This window comes from Ornithorhynchus anatinus, chromosome 10, assembly GCF_004115215.2.
Source record: "Ornithorhynchus anatinus isolate Pmale09 chromosome 10, mOrnAna1.pri.v4, whole genome shotgun sequence".
NCBI classification, from domain to species: Eukaryota; Metazoa; Chordata; class Mammalia; order Monotremata; family Ornithorhynchidae; genus Ornithorhynchus; species Ornithorhynchus anatinus.
Window position 1 is genome coordinate 51,055,178 of NC_041737.1, and position 22,468 is coordinate 51,077,645.

Sequence of the window (22,468 nt, forward strand, 5' to 3'; positions counted from 1 at the left end):
CATCATGATGATGATCATCAATGGTATTTATTGAGCGCTTTCTGTGTGCAGAACAATGTACTAAGCGCTTGGGAGAGTACCAAACAACAGAGCTGGTGGACACAGTCCCTGCCCACAAAGAGGTTACAGTCTAGAAGGGGAGACAGACATCAATATAAATTATTTATTATTGCATCCACAGCTGCAAAGTGAGATGTCTTAGCCGAGGAACTGATTGCTTCGAGTGAAGTCTGGGGGATCAAGAATGGGTATATTTGAGAGATAAAATTAAAGCATTTTCCTCCAGGGTAAAAAGTCCTCCATCCAAAGCAATTTCAGGGAAGTCTGTGAATCACACAAAAATGATGAAATTCTCCCCTTGGTCAGCCATACCCCCGTTCTTCTTTCAAACTCTACTTAAAACACTTCCTTCATGAATCACCTCCAGATTACTCCACTTAACTTCAGTCGCTCTGATGAAGACTGAGCACTCATGTACCCTCCATAAATCAAGTGCTACTCTCTTCTGTGTTGAACAGCTATGTAGTTTGTATGTTCTATATGATGTCCAAAGCTATTTGCTCCCCCTCCTCTTCAAGAGTGGTCACCTCTTGGATTCTGGCAGCATGTCTTGTTTTTCTTTTACGTGGGCCACGGTACCCTGGACACTGTTGCAGTAGAAGAGCCGTAGTAGACACTGCTGCCGACAGTTAGATTCTATCTGTGAGCGTGAGTGTCGCTGAGAGAGAATTCCTCGCCCACTGTGCCCCTGAAAACACAGAAGTTAACCTTTTCTGGTCCCTCGCCATTTGGGGTGAACATGGCCCCACGGTTCATGGGGGTAAGGTCTGTCCCGCCACCAGTGGGAAGACTTGGGTGTTTTTGCAATTGGAGTGATGATCGGCATGGGGCCGATCTTTCACCTTGAGTACAGTGGCCCAGCCCTTAGTATGGTGCCGGAGCTCAATACAGTGTCCCAGTACTTAATACAGTGCCTGGCACATATTAAACACTTAACAAATGCCATTATTATTATTATCCCCCTGGACCCAGAGGTGCCCAATGAAAGAGTAGCGGTCGGGAGAGTGTGAGCTGTCTCTGGACACAGAATGGAATGTCTCCGAGGCCTTTACAGCAGTAGACACCGCTGGGCTCTCACCCATTTCACAAGTCACTTCTGGGCGAGAGATTTCAGCAGGTTCTAGCGCTCTAAATATGGTTGATTAACTCATTTCTAAATGAAAGATTTGGACTTATGGCCCATTAAGTTCCAGTGGTTTTAGGCAAGAGACTATAACGAATCAAAGGAAGAAGCGATTCTCTTTGGATGTGTAAATGGTTAGGTAAACCTTCTGGGTGAATGAAAATATCCGACTCCGAGACATGATTTATTTTTAACCAGGCAACTTCAAGTCTCGTACACGGCCAAGATTCCAACAATTACACATACTCGCTGTTGGATTAATTAGAATGCCCAGAGGAAGTTGAATTGCAACTCTAAGTTATTCCCCATAGGAAATTTCAATAAGCAGAATATTTTAGATTAAACATGGACATGTGATTAGTCAAAGGCAATCTGCGGCGATTAAGTGAAAATAGCTCATCAGACTGTCTAGTCTCCGGACCTATCTATTCAACTTGATTCAACTTGCTTTCACCAGATGGGAAAGTCTGTGGATCAAAGCCAATTAGAAGTAACTGCCATGAAGAGAGTTGGGTTCGCTTTTTTTTTTTCTATGGTATTTGTTAAGCGCTTACTCTGTGCCAGGCACTGTACCTGAGCGCTGCAGGGGATAATCAGGTTGGACACAGTCCCTGTCCCACATGGGGTTCAGAGTCTTAATCCCCATTTTACAGATGAATTAAGTGAGGTATAGGAAGTTAAATGATTTGCCCAAGGTCAAACAGCAGACAAGTGGTGGAGCCGGGATTAGACCCGGGTCCTTGGACTCTCAGGCCTGTGCTCTTTCCACTAGGCCACAGCGCTTCCCCATCGTGTGGGGCTGTAAATGATTTTCAGGCTCCTTTCCCAGCTCGAAATATCAGGAGCTGTGCTATTTTCTACAACCATGGCTTCTGCTATGCCAAAGGCCTCCTACTGACCCCTTCTGCATATCGAGCCCTGCCTCCTGTCGCTAACCCTTAGAAAACCCGGAAAGCGAGGTGTAACCGAGAAAATGCCCAGTTTCTTTTTTACTTTCATCCATTATTTTGTGACGCCAGACGAAAAAGCTTGTCCGTGTAATCCAATCTCCGATAGACTACGTTGCTATATTATTGCTTGTTACCCTGTTCATCTCTCGATATTGGTGGCCACTCTATTAATATTTGTTCCTTCGTTTTCCTGCCGTTGGGATTGGGCTGTTTCGAAAGTAATGATGACCCCACTTTTCTTTCTGTTTGAACTGTTTTTGTCTCCTAGTTTCGACAGTAAATCTGAGAGATGTGGGTCTCTGTGCGCAGAGAGATAAAGGCACAGATCAATTGCAGACTAGAAGCTCCTTGAGGGTAGAATCAGGCAGCCTATTGTATTTATTGAGCTCTTACTCTGTGCAGAACACTGTACTAAGTACTTGGGAGAGTATCGTTGTAGTGTATTCTCCCAAACGCTCAGTACGGTGCATTACACACAATAAGCACTCAGTACATTTGATTGAATAAATGAATGAGTGAATGAACAATATAACAGACACATTCCCTGCCCACAACGAGCTTACAGCCTAGAGGAGCTTAGAGTCTAGAGGAGAATGGTCCTGTCCACCTCTATTGTTCTTTTCCAAGCATCTAGAACAGTGCTATGCACCCGATTGGCGTCTCAAAACCTCAACCGATTAATAGTTTCCAGTTCCGGATGAAAATATCAGCCCTCCCCAATTCTCAAAAGCTTTTCCCACACGGACCCATGTTACATTGAGAGGGCCTCGGAAGCTGAAGGAGAAAAAGATTCTGCTGTGAATTAATCAGTCGGTCAATCGATGGTGTTCATTGAGTGCTTACTATTCATTCATTCATTCAATAGTATTTACTGAGCGCTTACTATGTGCAGAGCACTGTACTAAGCGCTTGGATTGTACAAATCGGTAACAGAGACGGTCCCTGCCCTCTGACGGGCTCACGGTCTAATCGGGGGAGACGGACAGACAAGAACAATGGCAATAAATAGAATCGAGGGGAAGAGCAGCTCATTAAAACACATTAAAACTAAACATTAAAGCTATGTGCAGAGCACTGTATGAGGAGCTTGGGCGAGTACGGTACAGTAGAATCAGTGGACACATTCTCTGCCCACAACAAGCTTATGATGTTACCTTCATTCTTATTGGCCCGCAGGTGAAAATGTCCAGATCTCGCTTGATTTCCTGGTTTCCCAGATTATGAGCCAGGACCAATTGGCTTGGGTGAGCACCAGATAGATTAGTTCACCCTCTCTCCAAAACTCCCCATGGCTTACTTCGCATCTGTTGCTCCTTTGGCCAAAGAACGATCCATTGCTGATTGTCCTGTGCTTCTCCAGTGTCACTCTTTGGGAGAAGGGAGAGGAAGGGATGCAGGGAAAGAAGACTCTGGGTGAAAATCAATGTCTATTTTATATGGAGTCTGTTCTTTTTCTTTTTCCTACAGGACTAAATGGTTAATTGGCCACGTAGCGACCGAGCCCAGAACCCAAAATGAATAATTCAACGTCCTTGAACTCCACCGAGGATGGACTGGTTCTGGGGAGCCCCTATAAAACCGTGGAAGTGGTGTTCATCGTCCTGGTCGCCGGATCCCTGAGCCTGGTGACCATCATCGGGAACATCCTGGTCATGGTCTCCATCAAAGTCAACCGGCACCTCCAGACGGTCAACAACTACTTCCTGTTCAGCTTGGCCTGCGCGGACCTCATCATCGGCGTCTTCTCCATGAACCTGTACACGCTCTACACTGTGATCGGCTACTGGCCCCTGGGGGCCGTAGTGTGTGATCTGTGGTTGGCCTTGGACTACGTGGCCAGCAACGCTTCCGTTATGAACCTGCTCATCATCAGCTTCGACCGGTACTTCTGCGTCACCAAGCCGCTGACCTACCCGGTCCGGCGTACGACCAAGATGGCGGGCATGATGATCGCGGCGGCCTGGGTGCTCTCCTTCATCCTGTGGGCCCCCGCCATCTTGTTCTGGCAGTTCATCGTCGGGGTGAGGACTGTCAAAGAAGGGGAGTGCTACATCCAGTTCTTTTCCAACGCCGCCGTGACCTTCGGCACGGCCATAGCCGCCTTCTACCTGCCCGTCATCATCATGACGGTCCTGTACTGGCACATATCCCGGGCCAGCAAGAGCAGGATCAAAAAGGACAAGAAAGAGCCGGTGGCCAATCAGGATCCGGTCTCGCCCAGCCTGGTCCACGGGAGGATAGTGAAGCCCAGCAACAATAACCTCCCCAGCGGGGATGACAGGCTGGACCACGGCAAAGTGCAGAACGGCAAGGCCCCCGGGGAGGCCGGCCTGGAAGATTGCATCCCGGGGGAAGAGAAAGAGAGCTCCAATGACTCCACCTCGGTCAGCGTCGTCGCTTCCAACGTGAGGGAGGAAGAGGTCGCCAGAGAGGCCGGTCAGGGGGCCGCCTCCCAGGGGCGCTCCAGAGGAGACAACTCCCAGTCCAAGGGCATCCGTGTAGTGACCAAGACCGAGAAGGGAGACTGCTGTGCCCCCATCCACGTTTCGGCGGAAGTCGCGGGGTCCCGGGGCCAGAACGGGGACGACAGGCAAAACGTAGTGGCCCGCAAGATCGTCAAGATGACCAAGCAGCCGGCCAAGAAGAAACCGCCCCCTTCCAGAGAAAAGAAAGTGACGAGGACTATCCTGGCCATTCTCTTGGCCTTCATCATGACCTGGACCCCGTACAATGTCATGGTGCTCATCAATACCTTCTGCGCTACCTGCATCCCCAACACGGTCTGGACGATAGGCTACTGGCTCTGTTATATCAACAGCACCATCAACCCCGCCTGCTACGCCCTGTGCAACGCCACCTTCAAGAAGACCTTCAAGCACCTACTTTTGTGTCACTACAAGAACATAGGAGCCACGAGGTAAAGGGTGACGAGGGAGAGAGCTTGGAAAAATACAAGAAGGGGGAGGGACAGGGAAGGGGTGGAGGAGAAGGGAAGGACGGATTCCCAGTTTTAAAAACTGCCACAGCACTTTACGCTCTTCATACGGAACGGGCGGTCCCAGCGCCCGATGGAGACATTCACCGGGGGCCGGCCCTCTCTGCCGTCGCTGGAGGACTCCCCTTTGACGTCCTTTTCGGTCTGGGATCGCTCCGGGACCGGGAAGACCGCTGGGAGGATAGGAGCCGGTGGGCGGCGTGGACTTGCCGTACTGATCATGCTACCGTGCGGAAGGGCTTTCTGACTCTCCGGTTGTGTCCGTTCCTGTACAGTAACGATACCCCCATCCGTCCCCATTTTGGGTTGTTTTTTGGAGGTTTTTTTGTTTATTCCTAAATGTCGGTCTGAAAAACATATATGTACACATACCAACCCGTTTGGAAATCTGTTTGATGAGTAGCAAAGAAAATAAGTCAGGGAAACAAAGGGGCAGAGAGAGAGTCTGCTGAACTTGAGGATAACTGGGTTCCTTTGGTCAGAATCTGGCTTGGAGAAAGCGAATGTAACTAGAGGCCGTGTTTACTCCCATTTACCTCTTTCCCATCACCCAAAGGAGTCCCACAGACAAAGCACCAGGAGAAAACGATCTAAAACCCCAAGTGTTGGGAGAATCTCCTGGCTTCTTTGGGGTCCGGCTGGCCAAGCTTGGACTGAGAAGATGGGGAACTAACTCTGCCCTTTGAGCCAAATTGGGTCCGCGAAGCCAAAGCTTTTGAGGACTTGTTCATTTAAAGCACCTTGTATCTCCTCGGCCTTCCCTGCCCCTAGACCTCGATGTGACTCAACAACCTGCCCCAGGTACGATGATGAGGACACAAAGTCACCTGTGCATTTAGGGCCTTCATCAGATTAGTCGTCGGAGAGTTTGGTTAGAAGAAACCGATGGAGACCGTGTGGATTGATATCACAGTTATGAGCAACGGGCCACAGGGACCGAAGGGATAGAGATGATGCGGGCCTGAATGGGTTTGAGCACGTCTGACTGATTCACCTGAAACGTTAGCAGAAAGAGGTACGGTCACGTATTCAGATCCAGTCGGTAGAGGGACACGGCTACTTCTTGCCTTGGAGGTTCCAGCTGACCAAACGTGCCCACCATCGAAGTCCAGTAGAGTCGGGCCTCTAAATCCGAGCCAACCTCCTCCTCCTCTCTCCCACCTCCCAGATCGGGCGAGCAGGTGGCCAATCACGGTTCATGTGATGATCAGCAGGGGAGCCTCTAAGGGCTGGAGTGGGGAAAGTTGACACCTCAGGTGCTCCTTCGGGGGTGGCGTCCCCTATATTGGTGGAGCCTAAAGGTAACAACTGTCATTCTGCTCGTCAGATATGGAAACTGGGAGATGGAGCAGGGGCCTCCACTGTGATGGGCAAGCATATGCTACCCAATCTGTGTCCTTTTCTGCCATATTTCTGCAATGCCAACTCCAGGGTCATCACACCACCATGAAAGGCAGGAGGCCAACTGTTTAATCCCTGGATTACCAGTCACCTCAAATGCTTCCTGGCTCTGGCCCCAGACAGCAGATTTCCAAGCCTTTCCTCTTCTCCAGGCCCTGTTGCTTTCGTGATAGTCTGTAGCGGGACGGCGATGAGAAAGGAGAGAGGAATTTAAGGCAGTCCACGAAGAGAGCAGATTCCAAATGCCATTCGAATATTGCCAATTCTGTCTACATTGGATCTGCTTCAGGGTCCTTCTGGCTATAAAATAATGAGTCCTTCTGGTAATAATGCCTGTTATGGTCTAAAAGAAAACAGGACCAACTCAGAACAGTCTCACAAATGAATGTAGATGGTTTGTCAGCTTCTCTGAGCTTCCACAGCCACACAGGGTGTTGCCAGGGACTTTATTATCCAAAGAGCGGCATTATAGAGTCCTTCCTATTAAGATGGGTCCATTGTAATCCAAATGTATGGAAGCGCTGTGCGGACTGACATTCACCCGGGAAAAAGCCAGTGATGTCCTAGGTTCTCATTTGTGGTTCAAACACGTGATTCAGTTATAGATGGGGAAAATACCAAGATACATAGTCTTCCGAGCCAGATTTCAAAATGATGGCCTTTTGCATTCCCGGGATACTCACCTAGGAAGCTTAATCTTTCTTCCTTCATATCAAATAGAGTGTGTCTCATTAAAGGTAGCACAGACCCCCATTTCATGTCCAGAAGTGAGACTCCAAATTTGGTACCTGACAGGATGAGGAAACGGTCAGATGTGACATAGGGAGGTGATCGTCTGACTTTTCATTTTATTGTGGTGTAGTTACCCTGCTGGGGATGTCAAGCAAGGTCTCTATTTAGATCTAGCATCATTCCCATGGACAGTATTCATGACGTTATAAATTCTCGTCCCGATTATAAGTCGTCAGAGGAAATGAATGCTCACCAGGGGTCTGACACAGTCTTGGTAGCTCAGTGACTCTAGAGCTTACATGATACTCTATTAGTTGCGGGAGAGAGGGAAATTTAGAGCCTCTGTGATACTCTACTAGTTGGGGGAGAGTGAGTCTAGAGTTTCTGTGATACTCTACGGAGGAAAAATGAGTATGGGAAGCTGAAAAGCTAGGTTCAGTAGGAACTTTTCCCCTTCTTGTAGATTAAAGAAGCTCCATCCCCAAAGGATGGTGAGAATACAAATTCCAGAACGCTTTTTTTATCCAGAAAGGTGACTTCTCCTAAAGCCTCTGCCAACTCTTGCCTCCCAATAAATGAGTTATATTTCTAAAGGGCTTTCTAGGGTTCACTGCTCTAAGGAGCATCTTTCACCTTCTTCTCTTGACCTTCCCCAGGTCCCCATTTTTGAGAGTAAGGCTACACTATCCCATATCCATCTGGATTTTTGAATAGATCTTTAAGATGAAATGACATTTTACTACAGCCCTGAAACTTTGTCTGTTTTAGTTTTGGTATTTGTTAAGTGCTTCTTACTTACCAAGAGCTGGAGTAAAGAGAAGACAATTGGATTGAATGGTCTGAGTCCCATTGGAGACTCACAGTCTAAAGGGAGGGAAAACAGATATCTTTATCTCCATTTTACAGTTGAGGAAACTGAGGCCCTGGTGGGGTTAAGTGACTTGCCCAAGGGCCCCTAGCAGGCAAGTGGCTGAAATGGAATTCGATTCCAGGTCTCCCCAGTCCCAGAACTCTGCTCTTTCCACTAGGTTACGGCTGCTTCTTGCTTCTCTGTCCATAGCACGAGCTGGAGCCCAGAGAAAGCATTTCAGCGCTTAGTACAGTGCTCTGCACACAGTAAGCACTTAATAAAAACGATTGAATGAATTTCAGAAAGATCAGAGAGTTGGGATTAGCGGAGCTTGAGGGTATGTTCCGTTACCATAGTGTCCCCATTTGTTGGGTCATTCCTAGTTTTTTTAGGTTAATTAATCTCCCTTTCCACAGTCTCAACACTGAAGACTCGAGAAGCTCCCAGTGTTGGTTGAATGGTGCAGTGTATTTTCAGCATGTATATACAATCCCAGGCCTCTTAACTGTGCTTGTCTTAACAGGGTGCACGCTGCAGCATGGATCGTGTGTGCATTGGCTGTTATATTACTGGAATGTGCTGTGTGCATACAGTACACGCACTCTACATGAAGTAACGGACGTGTACAGTGTGTATCCATATCTGTGTATGCATCGATAAACTGTACGCCCGATCTTACTATGTAATATGGCATATATTGCATAAGGAGATGTGTCGATCTGCTTTCCGAATAGCAGAAGTAGATGTTTGTGCTCCCATTTATTCAAGAGATATAATATTTGTTTTTTTTTAACAGAGAAGAGTCAAGCAAATAAGGCCAAAACCATACCTATATGAAACTGTTTTATAATCTCAAATAGCATGGCACTGATTTTCATTATCTCTTAGAAAAAAGAAAGAATAAATCTACTGCTGATCTAGACTGATGTGACAATAGCATTTTGTGCTTGTGTGTCCCCTCCCACTCCACGGTAGCATTCGTTCCAGCTAACCTGTCCATCTAAGGCACCGATCTTGTGCTTGAGGCTCGTTGGCAAGGAATCTCAGTCCAGTCTTCAAGCCCCTCGCTGCCCTCCTCGGCTATGGAGGTCACGGGACGTGAAGAGGAAAGCGACTTTTTGGGAAGACCATTCAAAGGAGAATGGCAGAGGAGAATGCTTCGCAGGGGTCCTTCTGCAAACAGGGTTCAAAGGCCGAGGATACTACTCCAGGTTTCAGCTGGAGGCCGCTGGGTCACTTGATTCAACGTCAACCAGACTGAGCCCTCGCTGCTCAGGCTAGGTCACGGAGCAGAGCACCATGTCCCGCTTACCCCATCCCCGAAGGTTGAAGATCACGCCGTTGCGTTCCTCTCTTTCCTATCGTTCCGCCGAGAACTGGCAGGGCCGCTTCAGAGTGGCTGTTGGCGTGGCTGAGACATCACGACGATGAAACGTCAGCAGCTTCCGGGGGAATGGGAATATGAGTTCTGTGCTTCCCATCCCGGAAGGAGTCTGCTTCCTGACAGATTCTGTTCCCTCCTGGCTCCCCGAGCCGTAAGTCGAACGAAGGGTGAACATTTCTGTAATCAGAGGATGGACTTGGTCACTGGGGGTCAGCTGCGGCTTATAAGTCTAAAAAAACACACTGGACATCGTATGGATTTCTAAATCACACTTTCCTCTCTCACCTTACACGTACACACACAGAATACATACAACCCACATGCACACGCACACACGCTCACTTTTGCATCCGTTACGGACCATCGAAAATACATCAGTGAAAATCAAACCCCGAAATTCTTCAATATCCTTGAAGTAAAAACCAGGCATTCCCCGAATCCTCTGTGACTTTTCAAGCAAGGCTTGGAGAGACAGATTTCAATCTCTACTCTCTGACAGGATTTCAGGTTTAAAGTGCTCTGACCTTAGGTTTGGTGGTGACTGTCTGTCCGCAGACTGTTGGCTGTGTTCCTTGCTGGTTCAGAAAGAGCCCCTGACCAACCCTGACTCTTTGAACAGTGTTCTGCTGAGAGTAGGTGCTCATTAGGTACAGATACAGGTGAGGAGGATGACAAAGTTCCTGCAGTTTCTGCCAGAGTCTCCTTTGCTACGAGGAAGGGGCACTGGCAGAATCCGATTTCACAGGTAATGGTTTTGGTCTTTAGTACAAATGCTCACAGGCCTGAACCAGAAGCCGCGTAGCCTAGTGGAGTCAGAGGACCTGGGTTCACATCTCATCTCTGCCACTTGTCCTCTGGGTGACCTTGGGCAAGTCACTTAACTTCTCTGCCTGTTACCTCATCTGTAAAACGTGGATTAAGACTGTGAGCCCCACATGGGGCCCAGACTTTGCCCAACCCGCTCTTCGTATCTACCCCTGTACTTAGTACAAGGCGCGGCACGTTGTAAAAATTTCACAAACACCATTAAGAGTATTATGTGCTAAGCACTGTTCTAAGCGCTGGAGTAGCAACGACAACAAAAAAGTTGGATCTTTATATTCTTTAGGTGCCACATAGAGATGAATTTCCCAAAATATGGCCTCCCTCAACCCCGTACCTGAGATCTTGGATTGAAGCTGCTAACTCCCAAGCCTATAATCATGGTCACCGTCATCGGGATTTATTCAGTGTTTCCGTGGTGCAGAGCACTGTGCTAGATGCTCAGGGATCTATGATAAAAAGTTGAAGACAGTCCCCGCCTTCAAGGACCTTCCAATCAAGCAGCGGAATTTATCATCCTCCCACGTACTTCAGTGCTCTGCACAAGGTAAGCGCTCAATAAATACCACTGATTGCTGCGTCATCACTAGAGAAATCCAGAACTCATTACATGAACTGTGAGTCAGACGTTCCCTGGGCAATAACTACCCTACAGTGAAAATAATTCCTGGGAGGAAGGAAGGACAGGGCTTGATTCTCAAGGCTGACAGCTCCTATCATGATCTTAAACATTTTCCATCCCTAGGAAGCAGATTGACTTCATTGCTTCTGCAGCAGAAATTTTAAATGCAAGAAGTTACTAAACAAATTTGAAGAGGGAGATGTAAACCCTTCGACCTATTAAAGGGAGTCTCAAACACCTTCTTTACCCATGTGGGAGACTGTAAGCTCATTGTGGGCAGGGAATGTGTCCGTCATATTGTTATGTTGTACTTTCCCAAGTGCTTAGTAGAGTGCTGTGCACACAATAAGCGCTCAATAAATATGATTGAGTGATTGATTGTTTGATATGTCTTTATGTGTCCTGGATTTGGGCAGTTATCAATCAATCAGGGGTATTTCTGTGTGTGTATACAAACATTTAAGCACGTGAATAAATATACATCGACGATTCTCCCCACCTCCGACCTCGTTGTCCTAGTCAGTCAGTCAATCCTAAGAATGAGAAAATGTCTGGATTCGTGATTTATTTGGCACTTGATTTGTATGATTTGGGTATACCACTACATGCCTTTCAGGAATGGAATGGCTAATTTGGAGAGTCATCTTGTATTAAAAAAAATCAAGAAAGCTTCCCTTAGGGGATTTAAAATAGTCCGATTTCCTCCTTCAGTCCCAGTTATAGTTCACCACGCATGAAACTCTCGGGATTTAAGCATAACTCTCCAAAATGCCGTATTCTTACCCTGTCTCTCTCCTGATTTCCATTTGTTCTCTGGGTACTAATTGTTCGTTGTTCCCTCGAATGCTAGTTTGGCTGTTCGAGGCCCAGCAAACCACTTGATACATAGAAAAGAGAGGTGAATAGTGATCTGTCTCCTTCGTCCTCTTCAGTCTGTAAATAGTATTTCCTAGAGTATGAGCTCGTTGTGGAGAGGGATTATCTCCTTTTGTTGCTGAATTGTACTTTCCAAGCACTTAGTACAGTGCTCTGCACAAAGTAAGTGCTCAGTAAATATGAATGAATTAAGAGATGGTTGGGCGCCCAGCCCTGGACTGAATGCTTATCCAAATGAGACGTGGACAATGATTAAAAAGAAGGATTTACTGGACCAGGACAAATGACAGTTACACATATGTGTACTATAAATATCAATTGAGGAATAACCTTCTTAATAGTCTTAATAACCGCATCTACTAGTCTGTGACCTTCACTAAAATAGTTTCCCTCTAAGATATTTCAATCTCTACGTAGCACGTGGACTTCTGGCCAGACACTGACCAGGTAGAGAGCACCATCTTAATATTATCATTATTATTATGATATTTCTTAAAGGCTTACTATGTGTCAAGCACTGCTCTAAACACTAGATAGATAAAAATTAATCAGGTTGGATACAATCCCTGTCCCACATGGGACTCACTGTCTAAGCAGAAGGTAGAACAGATAGTGAATCCTCATTTTACAGATGAGGATACTGAAGCACAAAGAAGTGAAATGATTTGCCCAAGGTCACACAGTAGGCAAGTGGCAGAGCCAGGATTAGAACTCAGATCCTCTGACTCCCAGGCCTGTGCTTTTTCCACTAGGCCACACTTCTCCTCATTGGCACATGTATACATCATCTCATATGTAGATCACTCTTCAGAACTCTACAGGGGTTGTCAAATGGTATCTTTCCTATCGTTTTGCTCACCATCAATTTAATGTTTTTTTCCCTTTCTTCATCTTCATTTTCTCCACCATCATTATTATTCCACCATTCCACTGTGATCTGTCATAGACTTGGGAACTTTTTCTAGCGGTTTCTCTCTTTCCAGCATGCCAGTGGTTACCAAGGGTAGGTCTGAACAACGGCCATCTCCCTACTCCCCATCTTGAGAAGCATCCAGGGGTATCCCCACATCCGGCAGGGCTGCACCTGACAAATAGATGGGTTTCTTGGGTGGACACGGAGATGGAGCGGGAGATACTGCCCACTGTGTTAGAGACCCGGGACTGGTGACTAACATCCCTTAATGGCCTTGGAATTAACCCAAGTCTCTTTTTCTACTTTCAAAGGAGCCCCCCGACGTTGTGCTTATATTTACCTGCTCCATTTGAGTAGGACACATCCATCAGAAGCCCATTTAAGTGATGCATTTCACACTAAATGAAAAATCCCTCTGGGTAGTCTGTTCAACCAAAATGGTGGTAACATCACTCTGGGGGTTGGAAATGTACCCGAAGGGCACGGGGATCGGCTTTCTCGAGTTTAGTAGGCGTCTGTCCGTCTCAGGGCCTCTTGGTCTACCCCTCTCCTTCCGATGAGAAAACTGTGACGCTTTCTTGACACTTTCTTGCCCAAAGCACCCACTTTCATGCCAGCCCTGTGACATAACCAGTGTTCTCCTCTGTCACTGAAAAAAGAGAACAACTCTCCACGAGATCAGGGACATCCTATCCAAGTGGGATGAACACACCTATGCCATAAACGCTACCACTTTCATACCACACTGGTCAGTCCCTTGAGAATCGAAAGAAGAACAAGACAGACGACCCAAATGGAAGTCCCCAGTGGATGTCAGGAGCCAATCCTCTAAGTGAGAGCAAAAGAAAGGTGCTTGGGTAAGGAAGTTGCTTCTTGGACCGAACCAGTCTCCGGGCAACTGGAAGGGCCTTGTAAGACAGAGCCAACGCCCCAGCCCTTTTCATGAGCAAAAATGCCCCAAAGAGAGCCAAGAAAGCTGAAGCTTCCCATACTTCTTGCTTCAACTATTTGGTTGGGGAAACACCAGGAAAAAAATAGCCGAAAAAAAACGCTGTTTTTTCTCCAAAGGAGAGTATGGTGATCAGTTTCAGAAAAGGGCAACACCCCAGAGCTAACTCTAGGGTGTGAATCAGGGCACGTGTCCAGTCGTTTCATCCGAAAGATCGGATTATCGTCCTAGTCCTGAAGAAAATGAGTCATGACAGACAAAGTTCTGGGTCTCGAGTCCCGTGGAGAGACACAACCCTCATCCAGTCTTTCAAACGGTCATTCATTCTGAAACTAATTGAAGTTCTGGATAATCCTCCATCACTAGCCCAAGTTGGTTCAAGGGCTTTGGTCGAGGAGGTGGCTGTGTCACCTTCATAGTGACACCCGAAAGAGGTCACCTCTTCTCAACTAGGTAACAAAAGATCCCCAGACCTCTAAAGAATACATCAGTGCACATCTAAGTCCTCAGCTACTGGTACCATTTCAACCAGGTCATTGGTGAGTTGTAAGCTTGAGCTCAGTGTGTACATACTTGAAAAGTAGTGGTTTAAACATGACCAAATGCTTACCTTGGCTATGTATAGAAATAATACAATATGCAGAATATGATCCAGCCAAAATTATCCTGTAAATAAGAGCCCATCAGCAGTATTTATTGAGCACTTACTGTGTGCAGAGCAGTGGACTAAGGGTTTGGGAGAGTACAACACATCAGAATTGGTAGACTGGTTTCCTGCCCACAGTGATATCCAATTACTCCTCACACTGCCTTCATGGTGAGGGACTCTGATCCTTCTTGAGATTTCGAACTTTGTTTTAATTTTATTTAAGGACAATAAAACCCGTCATTCATCTGAAAAAGTAGTATTGTTGCCTTGAAAGAAAAAAAAAACCTATTGTAATAAAGAGAGTGCATTGATGTTTGCATTGGTGAGATTATTTAATCAGACCGAATCTGTGGAGACCGATGATCTTGCTGATGCCAGCCTTTTGATCTCCTTTGAATAAGATAAGCACAGGTTTTACGGGAGGGTACATAAACCCCATCCATGTGTTATACATGCGCATCTATTTCCAAGTTGTCATTATGAATGTAAATAAATGAATTCACTCTGTAGACGGCATTCGTAAGGAGAAAGCAATGGATGTTCTTGGAAATGAATCGTATCAAATGGTATTTATTGAGAATTTGTCCTGCACTCGGAAGAGTACGGTACAAAAAAATGGGAAGACACGTTCCCTGTCCACAATGAGCTTACAGTCTCGAGGGGGAGATAGAAACAAATTCAAGTGAATAATTGATAATATATAATTTGTAAATATGCCTCGACTGGAGAAACGCCACCTGATTCTGGGGGCTTGCGGGAGTGACTGAGATATTAATATTCAACCATCCAGCCTACAGGTTATTTAGCAAGTGCATAATTTAGCAGTGGGTTGGTGGGTGGTATATAGAGAGAAGCTTTAGGCTTGAAGTCTCAATTAAGTACACCGAAGCAGTGATGCCAACGCCCAAACTAAGTGGAGGACCTAGGAAGTTAGGAGTCAAAAAACTGGCAGTAGTCCAAAGGTAATGCAAACTCCCATTTCATCCCCGTCTGGCTTCTGCCAAGCTGCATTCCGAATTGAAGCCCTGCATTAAGCAGCAACATATGCTAACAAAAATGATTTTGTACGTGACAAGTCTGTGCATTTGTTCCACATAGCATCCCAGCGGAGTCAAGTGGGGGAGTGTTAGGAGTAAGGAAGGAGGGGAAATCGGGTGAGCGAGCCAATGGGTAATGGAAAGCTTGATGCCATAAAGTCGTTTGGAATTTAGATCTTAATTTGTTACACGCTAGAATTTATCTAAGTACATAATGTGTGCTAAGTCCTGCACTAAACACTGGGGTAGCTAATTAGGTCAGACACAGAGGGAAACAGCATGGCTTAGTAGATAAAGCACGGGCCCGGGAGACAAGAGGACGTGCATTCTAATCCCACCTGTTGTGTAACCTTGGACATGTCACTTAAATTCTCTGAGTCTCAGTTTCCTCAACTGCAAAGTGGGGATTCAATATTTGTTCTCCCTCTACTTAGACTGTGAGTCCCAAGCGGGACAGGGACTACATCTGGCCTGATTATCTTGGTGGAGAAGGCCCACCCCTCCAGAGGCCTAAGGACAGGTTTGGGGATTCAAAAACTTGTGCCTCAGTTTCTCCCAAGGGGAGATAGAGAGTAGCCCACACCCTTGCAGGCCTTTGTAAATGTCCTGATCCATGCAACATTTAAACCCCTGGAGAGGTGGTCTTTCTCTCCTCATGGCACGAGGACAAACTTGCCAAGTTCAAGGGTTACAGTGGAAACCCCCCTAAAATCTGAGGGATTGATTCTCTTCTCAACCCAAAGCATGGGATCCATCTTTCAGGACACCGAGGGAAAAAAACCAGAAGACCTTAGAGATCCTGGCTCACCCTAAGATTGCCAATAACCGGACCGCTGATTGAATCTGAAATGGACAAGAATTGTGACTTTCTGAAAAAACAGTTCAGAAGCAGAAAGGTAGGATATGTGTAGAGCGGTTCCCCACAACCCTCTCAAATATCATAAGAGGAAATAACCACTACAATAATAATAACAATAATAATATTTATTTAGTGTTTATTATGTGCCAGACACTATACTAAAAGCTAGGGGTAGATACAAAATAATCAGATCCCACTTGGGGTTCACAGACTAAGTAGGAGGGAGCATAGGCTTGAATCTCCATTTGGCAGATGATGGAACTGAAGCACAGAGTAGTTAGGTGACTTGCCCAAGGTCACACGATACAGTGCCTTGGCACAAAGTGAGCACTTAACAAACTCCATCATTCTTTTTAGAAAGTGGTGGAACAGGGATTAGAACCCATGCCCTTTGACTCCCAGGCCCTTGCTTCTTCCACTAAACCACACTGCTACGCCAGGTAGGCAGGGGAACCGTCCTAGAGCGCTTTTCCGGGAGTCTCTTGGACCCCTCCTCCTGCTCCTGAGTCTCTGTAGATTCCCCCACTGGTCAGCTCGAGGTGTAGAGCCGGCAGAATCTGGGCTACAGAACCCAGTGGACCAGGGAAGGTCGGGCTGAACATAAAAATCTCAGACAAATCAGCATCTGGTGCTCGGCCAGGACCAGGCTGGAGATGGTCCAGCTGAAAACCAGGCTGTCCAGTATAAAACCGAAGCACTAGCCGCGCAAAACCTTCCCTCTCCCTTCGGCCACCAACTCTCCACAGCCAAAGGCCAGGAACAAGGTTAGAAGGAGTGGCGGCCTGCAGCCGACTGGATGCCTCCGCCTGAATTACCTCAGAAGCACAGTTTCCTCCTCCCGTCCTCCTCATTATCCCTGTCAAGGCCGTTATCCCATAAATCACTTTCATGACTTCAGCCAATTAGAAACCATCCACTGCAGGGAAGTGCAGGAGCTTACAGTGCTGACGGCATGAGAAGATCATGCCATCCTCTTCGTCTTTAGCGAGCCCCAGAAATTTATGATTCGCCATTATGAATCTGCCTGTGAGTTGGGGGCCATTGATGGTTTCTGAGAAGTCTCCATGAGAGTGTCTTCTGGTTTTCATCAAGCTTCTGCTGCCTTTTTTTTTCCTCAGTGGTATTTGGCAAGGGCTTACTATGGGCCAGGTGCTCGGGTAGACATAAGCTAATCGGATTGAACAAAGTCCATGTCCCCCATGGGGCTCACAGTATTAATGTCCATTTTACAGATGAGGAAGCTGGAGCACAGAGACCTAAAGTGACTTGCCTGAGGTCACACAGCAGACAGGTGGCGGAGCCAGGATTAGAACCTAGGTCCTTCTGATTCCCAAGCCCTTGCTCTAACCACTAGACCACGCTGCGTATCTCAGGGAGAGTCCAGTCACGTCACGGATGTTTCCTGTCAGCACGAGCAGTAGTTTCCAGGATGGAACCCCTGATTCCTAAATCGATCACGTGATTTGCCTGAAGGGAACGGGAGGAGGAGTCTCTCCTCATCTGCAAAATAAGGAGTCAACACCTCTTCTCCTCCCCCTTTGACTGTGAGCTCACCGTGGGGCCAAACGATTATCTTTTATCTGCTCTAGACCTTAGGACAGAGCTTGGCACATAGTAAGCGCTTAACAAATACCACGATTCATTCTGTTCACAGAGGCCAAAAGCAACACGCTGAAATGTAAGATGTCTTATGTGCAAAGAAAATGCTTTCCTCAGGACTTTAACAGACAAAAATATTTGCTTCCAAAAGAAATCTGAAAATTTTGTTTTCATTCCTTGGCAGGAAAATATTTTCCCTTGAGTTGTCAAGGCAGCTAAATCGCTCTGAAAGGGTAATCCCTGATTTACCACTGGTGTCGGGTGTTGGCAAACTGGCGAGAGCATCTGAATTAGAATTTGGGGGGCTCCAGTGAGGAGGCTTCCAAAGCCCTTTCTTTTATCAAAGCACCCCTCTAAAGGAACAGTCATTCTGATCGGTGGAATTTATTGCGAACTTACTGTATATAAAGTACCGTACTGAGCACTTGGGAGAGTACAATAAAACATCGAACCCTGAAGTTCAGTTCCAAGACGTCTCATTATTTACTGCTGTCTAGTGGGAAGGACTCAAGAAGAGATATCAAGAGATACCAGTGGCCTGCTCTGTGACCTTGGGCATGTCACTTCACCTCTCTGAGCCTCAGTTTCCTCCTCTGTCAAATGGGGATTCAACACCTACTGTTCCTCCCGCTTAGGTGGCAAGTCCCATATGGGACAGGGACCGTGACGGAGCTGATTAATGTGTATCTACCACGGTGCTTAAAACAGTGATAGTCAGTGCTTAATAAACAGTGCTGGATAAATGTTGTTGTTATTCTTACTATCGCAGGGCTGGTGGTAGATGCCAGCGAGGCTGACAGTCTTTCTAAGAGGTCCAGAGGAATTTGGAGACCTCGGGGTTCTGGCGGCTCGTTTCTCCAACGAAGGTTGCGCGGCCCAGATGCCCTGGGAGTGTTGTCGGAGAATGAGACCAATAATAATCCAGAGACTGGGCAAGAAATGAAGCGATGGATCCAGGTATTTGGGGCTAGGTGAGCTCCCTGTCCTTTTCTCCCCTACAGAGGCCCTGGTTGGTAAGGTTGGGGGCAGAGCTGAAAGATCAAAAGTCTGGACGGCTCCAAGCATTCTTCCCCCGGCGCTGGCCGGACTGAGATCAAGGTTCTGATTCATTTCTTCAATCATAGAGTTCGTTGAGGGCAGGGAACGTGTCCACGAACTCTGCCATATTGTGCTCTCCCAAGCATTTGGTACAGAACTCCGCACACTGTAAGCGCCGAATAAATACATTTTTTTAACGGTATTTGTTAAATGCTTACTATGTTCCAAGACCTGAATAAAACACTGAGGTAGATATACATTTATCAGATTGGATAGAGTCCTTGTCACAGTCTTAATCCCAGTTTCCCAGATGAGGTAACTGAGGCCCAGAGAAGTTCAGTGACTTGCCCAAGGTCACCCGGCAGACAAGCGGAAGAGCCAGAAGTAGAACTTCTAGAGAATGAGCTCATACGGGCAGAGGATATCACTGTTTATTGTTGCATTGTATTTTCCCAAGCGCTTAGTACAGTGCTCGGCACACAGTAAGTGCTCAATAAATATGACTGAATGAACAATTGAATGAATGAATTCAGGTCCTTCTGACTCCCAGGGAGCTGCCATTTTGTAAGAGGGGATGGGTGTAGGGAAGCAGTATTGCATAGTGGATAGATCACGGGCCTGGGAGTCAGAAGGTCATGTCTTCTAATCTTGGCTCCTCCGCTAGACTCCTGTGTGACCTTGAGCGAGGCACTTCACTTCTCTGTGCCTCAGTTCCCTCATCTGTAAAGTGGGGATTGAGACTGTGAGCTCTGCGTGCCTGTGTCCAACCCGATTTATATGTATCCACCCCATTGCTTAGTACAGTGCCTGGCACATAGTCAAGTGCTTAACTGATACAGAAAATAAGAAAAAGAAAAAGCACAGGCCGTGGGTCACCCGTCTGGTTTCATCCAACGCTTTTCAGTTGATGGAACTGGCACGAGTGTTCCCAAAAGCCTGGGCTTGGAATGCAATAGTCCTAGAGAAAAATGAGTAAGTATGAAGTCATTAATCACTCGTGTATTTTGTGGTATTTGTTAAGCACTTACTGTGTGAAAGGCACTCTTCTAAGCAGCACGGCCTAGTGGATAGAGCAAGGACCTGGGGGTCAGAAAGACCTGGCTTCTAAATCCGGCTCCATCACTTGTCTGCTGCTTGGGGAAGTCACTTCTGTGTGCCTCAGTCACCTCATTTATAAAATGGGGATTAAGGCTGCGAACCCCATGTGGGACAGGGACTGTGTCCAACTTGATTAGCTTGTGCCTGTCCCAGTGTTTAGTGCAGTAGCCGGCACCTAGTAAGCATTTAACATATACCAAAAAGAAGAAGAAGGGATTCAGGGGTCCCCTTCCAGAGATTAGCCCTAGAATCATGAGAGACAGTTGACTTTTCCAAAATGGTGCCCGTGACATCATCACATCCTGCCCCACGTCCGGCGTGATACGAGTGATGTCCTTGTGCCTCCGGCTGCCACTGGTCGCCCTAAATGGACAAATCGAAGGGCGGATCCCAGGCCAGGATCCCCCAAATCCAGCCGGATGCTACTGTCTGGCCAAGGGATCGGCACTCGGTAAGAACGTTTCTCTGTGCCAACTCCCTGGCTACCAAGCAGGCAAAAATAATTCCCTGACCCACATACATCAGACGGGCATTGGGAAAATCGATGTTTACAAAATTCTGAAGCCTTCAGGGGAGAATGTGCTCCTAACAAGAGCTAGGCTTGCCCAAAAAACAGCAATTAGGGCAATATTTCCGTAGCTCAGACTACGCATGCAGGATTCCAGCTACCTGAGCAACAACACAGCTTCTGTCACGGATCATTTCTTGCTCGATAAGTCTCGGTAGCTGGGATTACTCTTGCCCAAGGCTCCCTCATCCCCCTAGTTATTGTCAGGAGCGAATGAGGCAGACACGGCCCGGGAAACGATGCCAAAGGTTTTTCAAGGTTTTTCTCTTGGAGCAAAACTTTGCAGCTGTCATTTTATTTTTAGGGAGCGCTTTCAGGGGGACAGAGCAGAGCGAAATGTTCTATTTGTTCCCAGTAATAGGGGGGGAAAGTTAGCGCTCCTGTGAGTTACATCATCCTAATAGAGACAACATCCTGGAGAAATGACGTGTTGGGAGATTTTCAAACATGAAATCTGTCTCAGTCACAGACTGTACAGCAAAATTTAATTGACTTAAGTCTGCCAACTTGGAGAAAAAACATGCTTTCCAACTCAGTAGATTTCTAGAATTGCAAGCCCAGTGAAGCTGCTGACAGCCAGAGTGGATACAACACCCCACAACCCCAACACACTTAAGTATCTTTCTTCTCTGCTGCTTACCCCATCTGTTAATTTACTTTAATGTCATCTCCCCGACTCTATCGAAACCTCTTTGAGGGCAGGGATCTCTCGTACTCTCCTAAATGCTGAGGACAGAGTTCTGCACACATTGCGTGCTCGGTAAATACCATCCATCAGTTGAAGGAGACACACACACTGGTGGCATAAAAGACACTTTGAGGAAGCAAGTTCATCTGCATATAAAGCTTACCCTTGTCCCTTCACCCCACTGCTCCTCACCCCATTTTCCTCAGAGACTTTGTTTTCCACTCCCAAGACTGTATGAACTAGGGAACCGCTTCCGAACCACAGAACTCGGTGGCAGGAGCCAAGCAGAGTGAGGCTGGAAGTTTAAAATAATAATAATAATAATGATGTTGGTATTTGTTAAGCGCTTACTAGGTGCCGAGCACTGTTCTAAGCGCTGGGGGAGATACAGGGTCATCAGATTGTCCCATGTGAGGCTCACAGTCTTCATCCCCATTTTACAGATGAGGTAACTGAGGCACAGAGAAGTGAGATGACTCGCCCACAGTCACACAGCTGACAAGTGGCAGAGCTGGGATTCGAACTCATGACCTCTGACTCCCAAGCCTGTGCTCTTTCCACTGAGCCACTCTGCTTCTCTAAAATAAAAATACCAACATAAAGGCATCTGTTGCCACATCCGGCCTCATGTCCATTCATCCATTTATTCACTCAATCATATTTATTGAGTGCTTGCTGTGTGCAGATCACTGTACTAAGCCTTGGGAAAGTACAATACAACAATAAACAGATGCATTCCCTGCCCACAACGAGCTTACAATCTAGAGGATACAATTCAGTGCACAGTCCAACTGTGAATTCGAGTGCAGAGGCGATGCAGAAGGTAGAACAGGACTTGGACTGGCAAACCCACAGTGTTTGGCCACCAGAATCCCTCCATGAGCTCATAGCACCGTGTTTCTCCTCACAACTTTCTCCATTTTACAGATGAGGAGACTGAGATGCGGAGAAATTTGAACCCCCCCCCCCCCCCAGGTCTCATCGGTCCCGTTCAGATTTTGTTCCCCCAAATCATTTTCTAATGGAAAAATCTGCCAAAATATGCTTCCCTCCGGGTAGTCCCAAGCCCGGTCTGCTCTCTGGGCTGGCACGGAAGACCGGGTGTGCCAAGTTGCCAGTCTGAACAGCTTTCCAGTAGGCTTTTTATTTGTACAGTTTCTCAGTGTGTGTGTAAAGACTCGGGGGAAGCCTGAAAACAAAATGTCTTTCTCCATAATGCGTTCTTTTCTTTCTGGCAAACATCCCCCTTCTCCCT

The 22,468-nt window shown here is 46.9% G+C and overlaps 1 protein-coding gene across 2 annotated transcripts in view; it reads left to right on the forward strand.

The window, feature by feature from the left end:
* Positions 1 to 9,033, forward strand: part of CHRM2 (cholinergic receptor muscarinic 2) — a 90,790-nt gene extending 81,757 nt beyond the window's left edge. For both annotated transcript variants that reach the window (XM_007671250.2, XM_007671257.2), the window contains one exon: positions 3,601 to 9,033. In XM_007671250.2, coding sequence (XP_007669440.2) covers positions 3,648 to 5,054 — 1,407 coding nt within the window. In that variant the 5' untranslated portion in view covers positions 3,601 to 3,647 and the 3' untranslated portion in view covers positions 5,055 to 9,033. The remainder of the gene's footprint in view (positions 1 to 3,600) is intronic.
* The last annotated feature ends 13,435 nt before the right edge of the window (positions 9,034 to 22,468 follow it).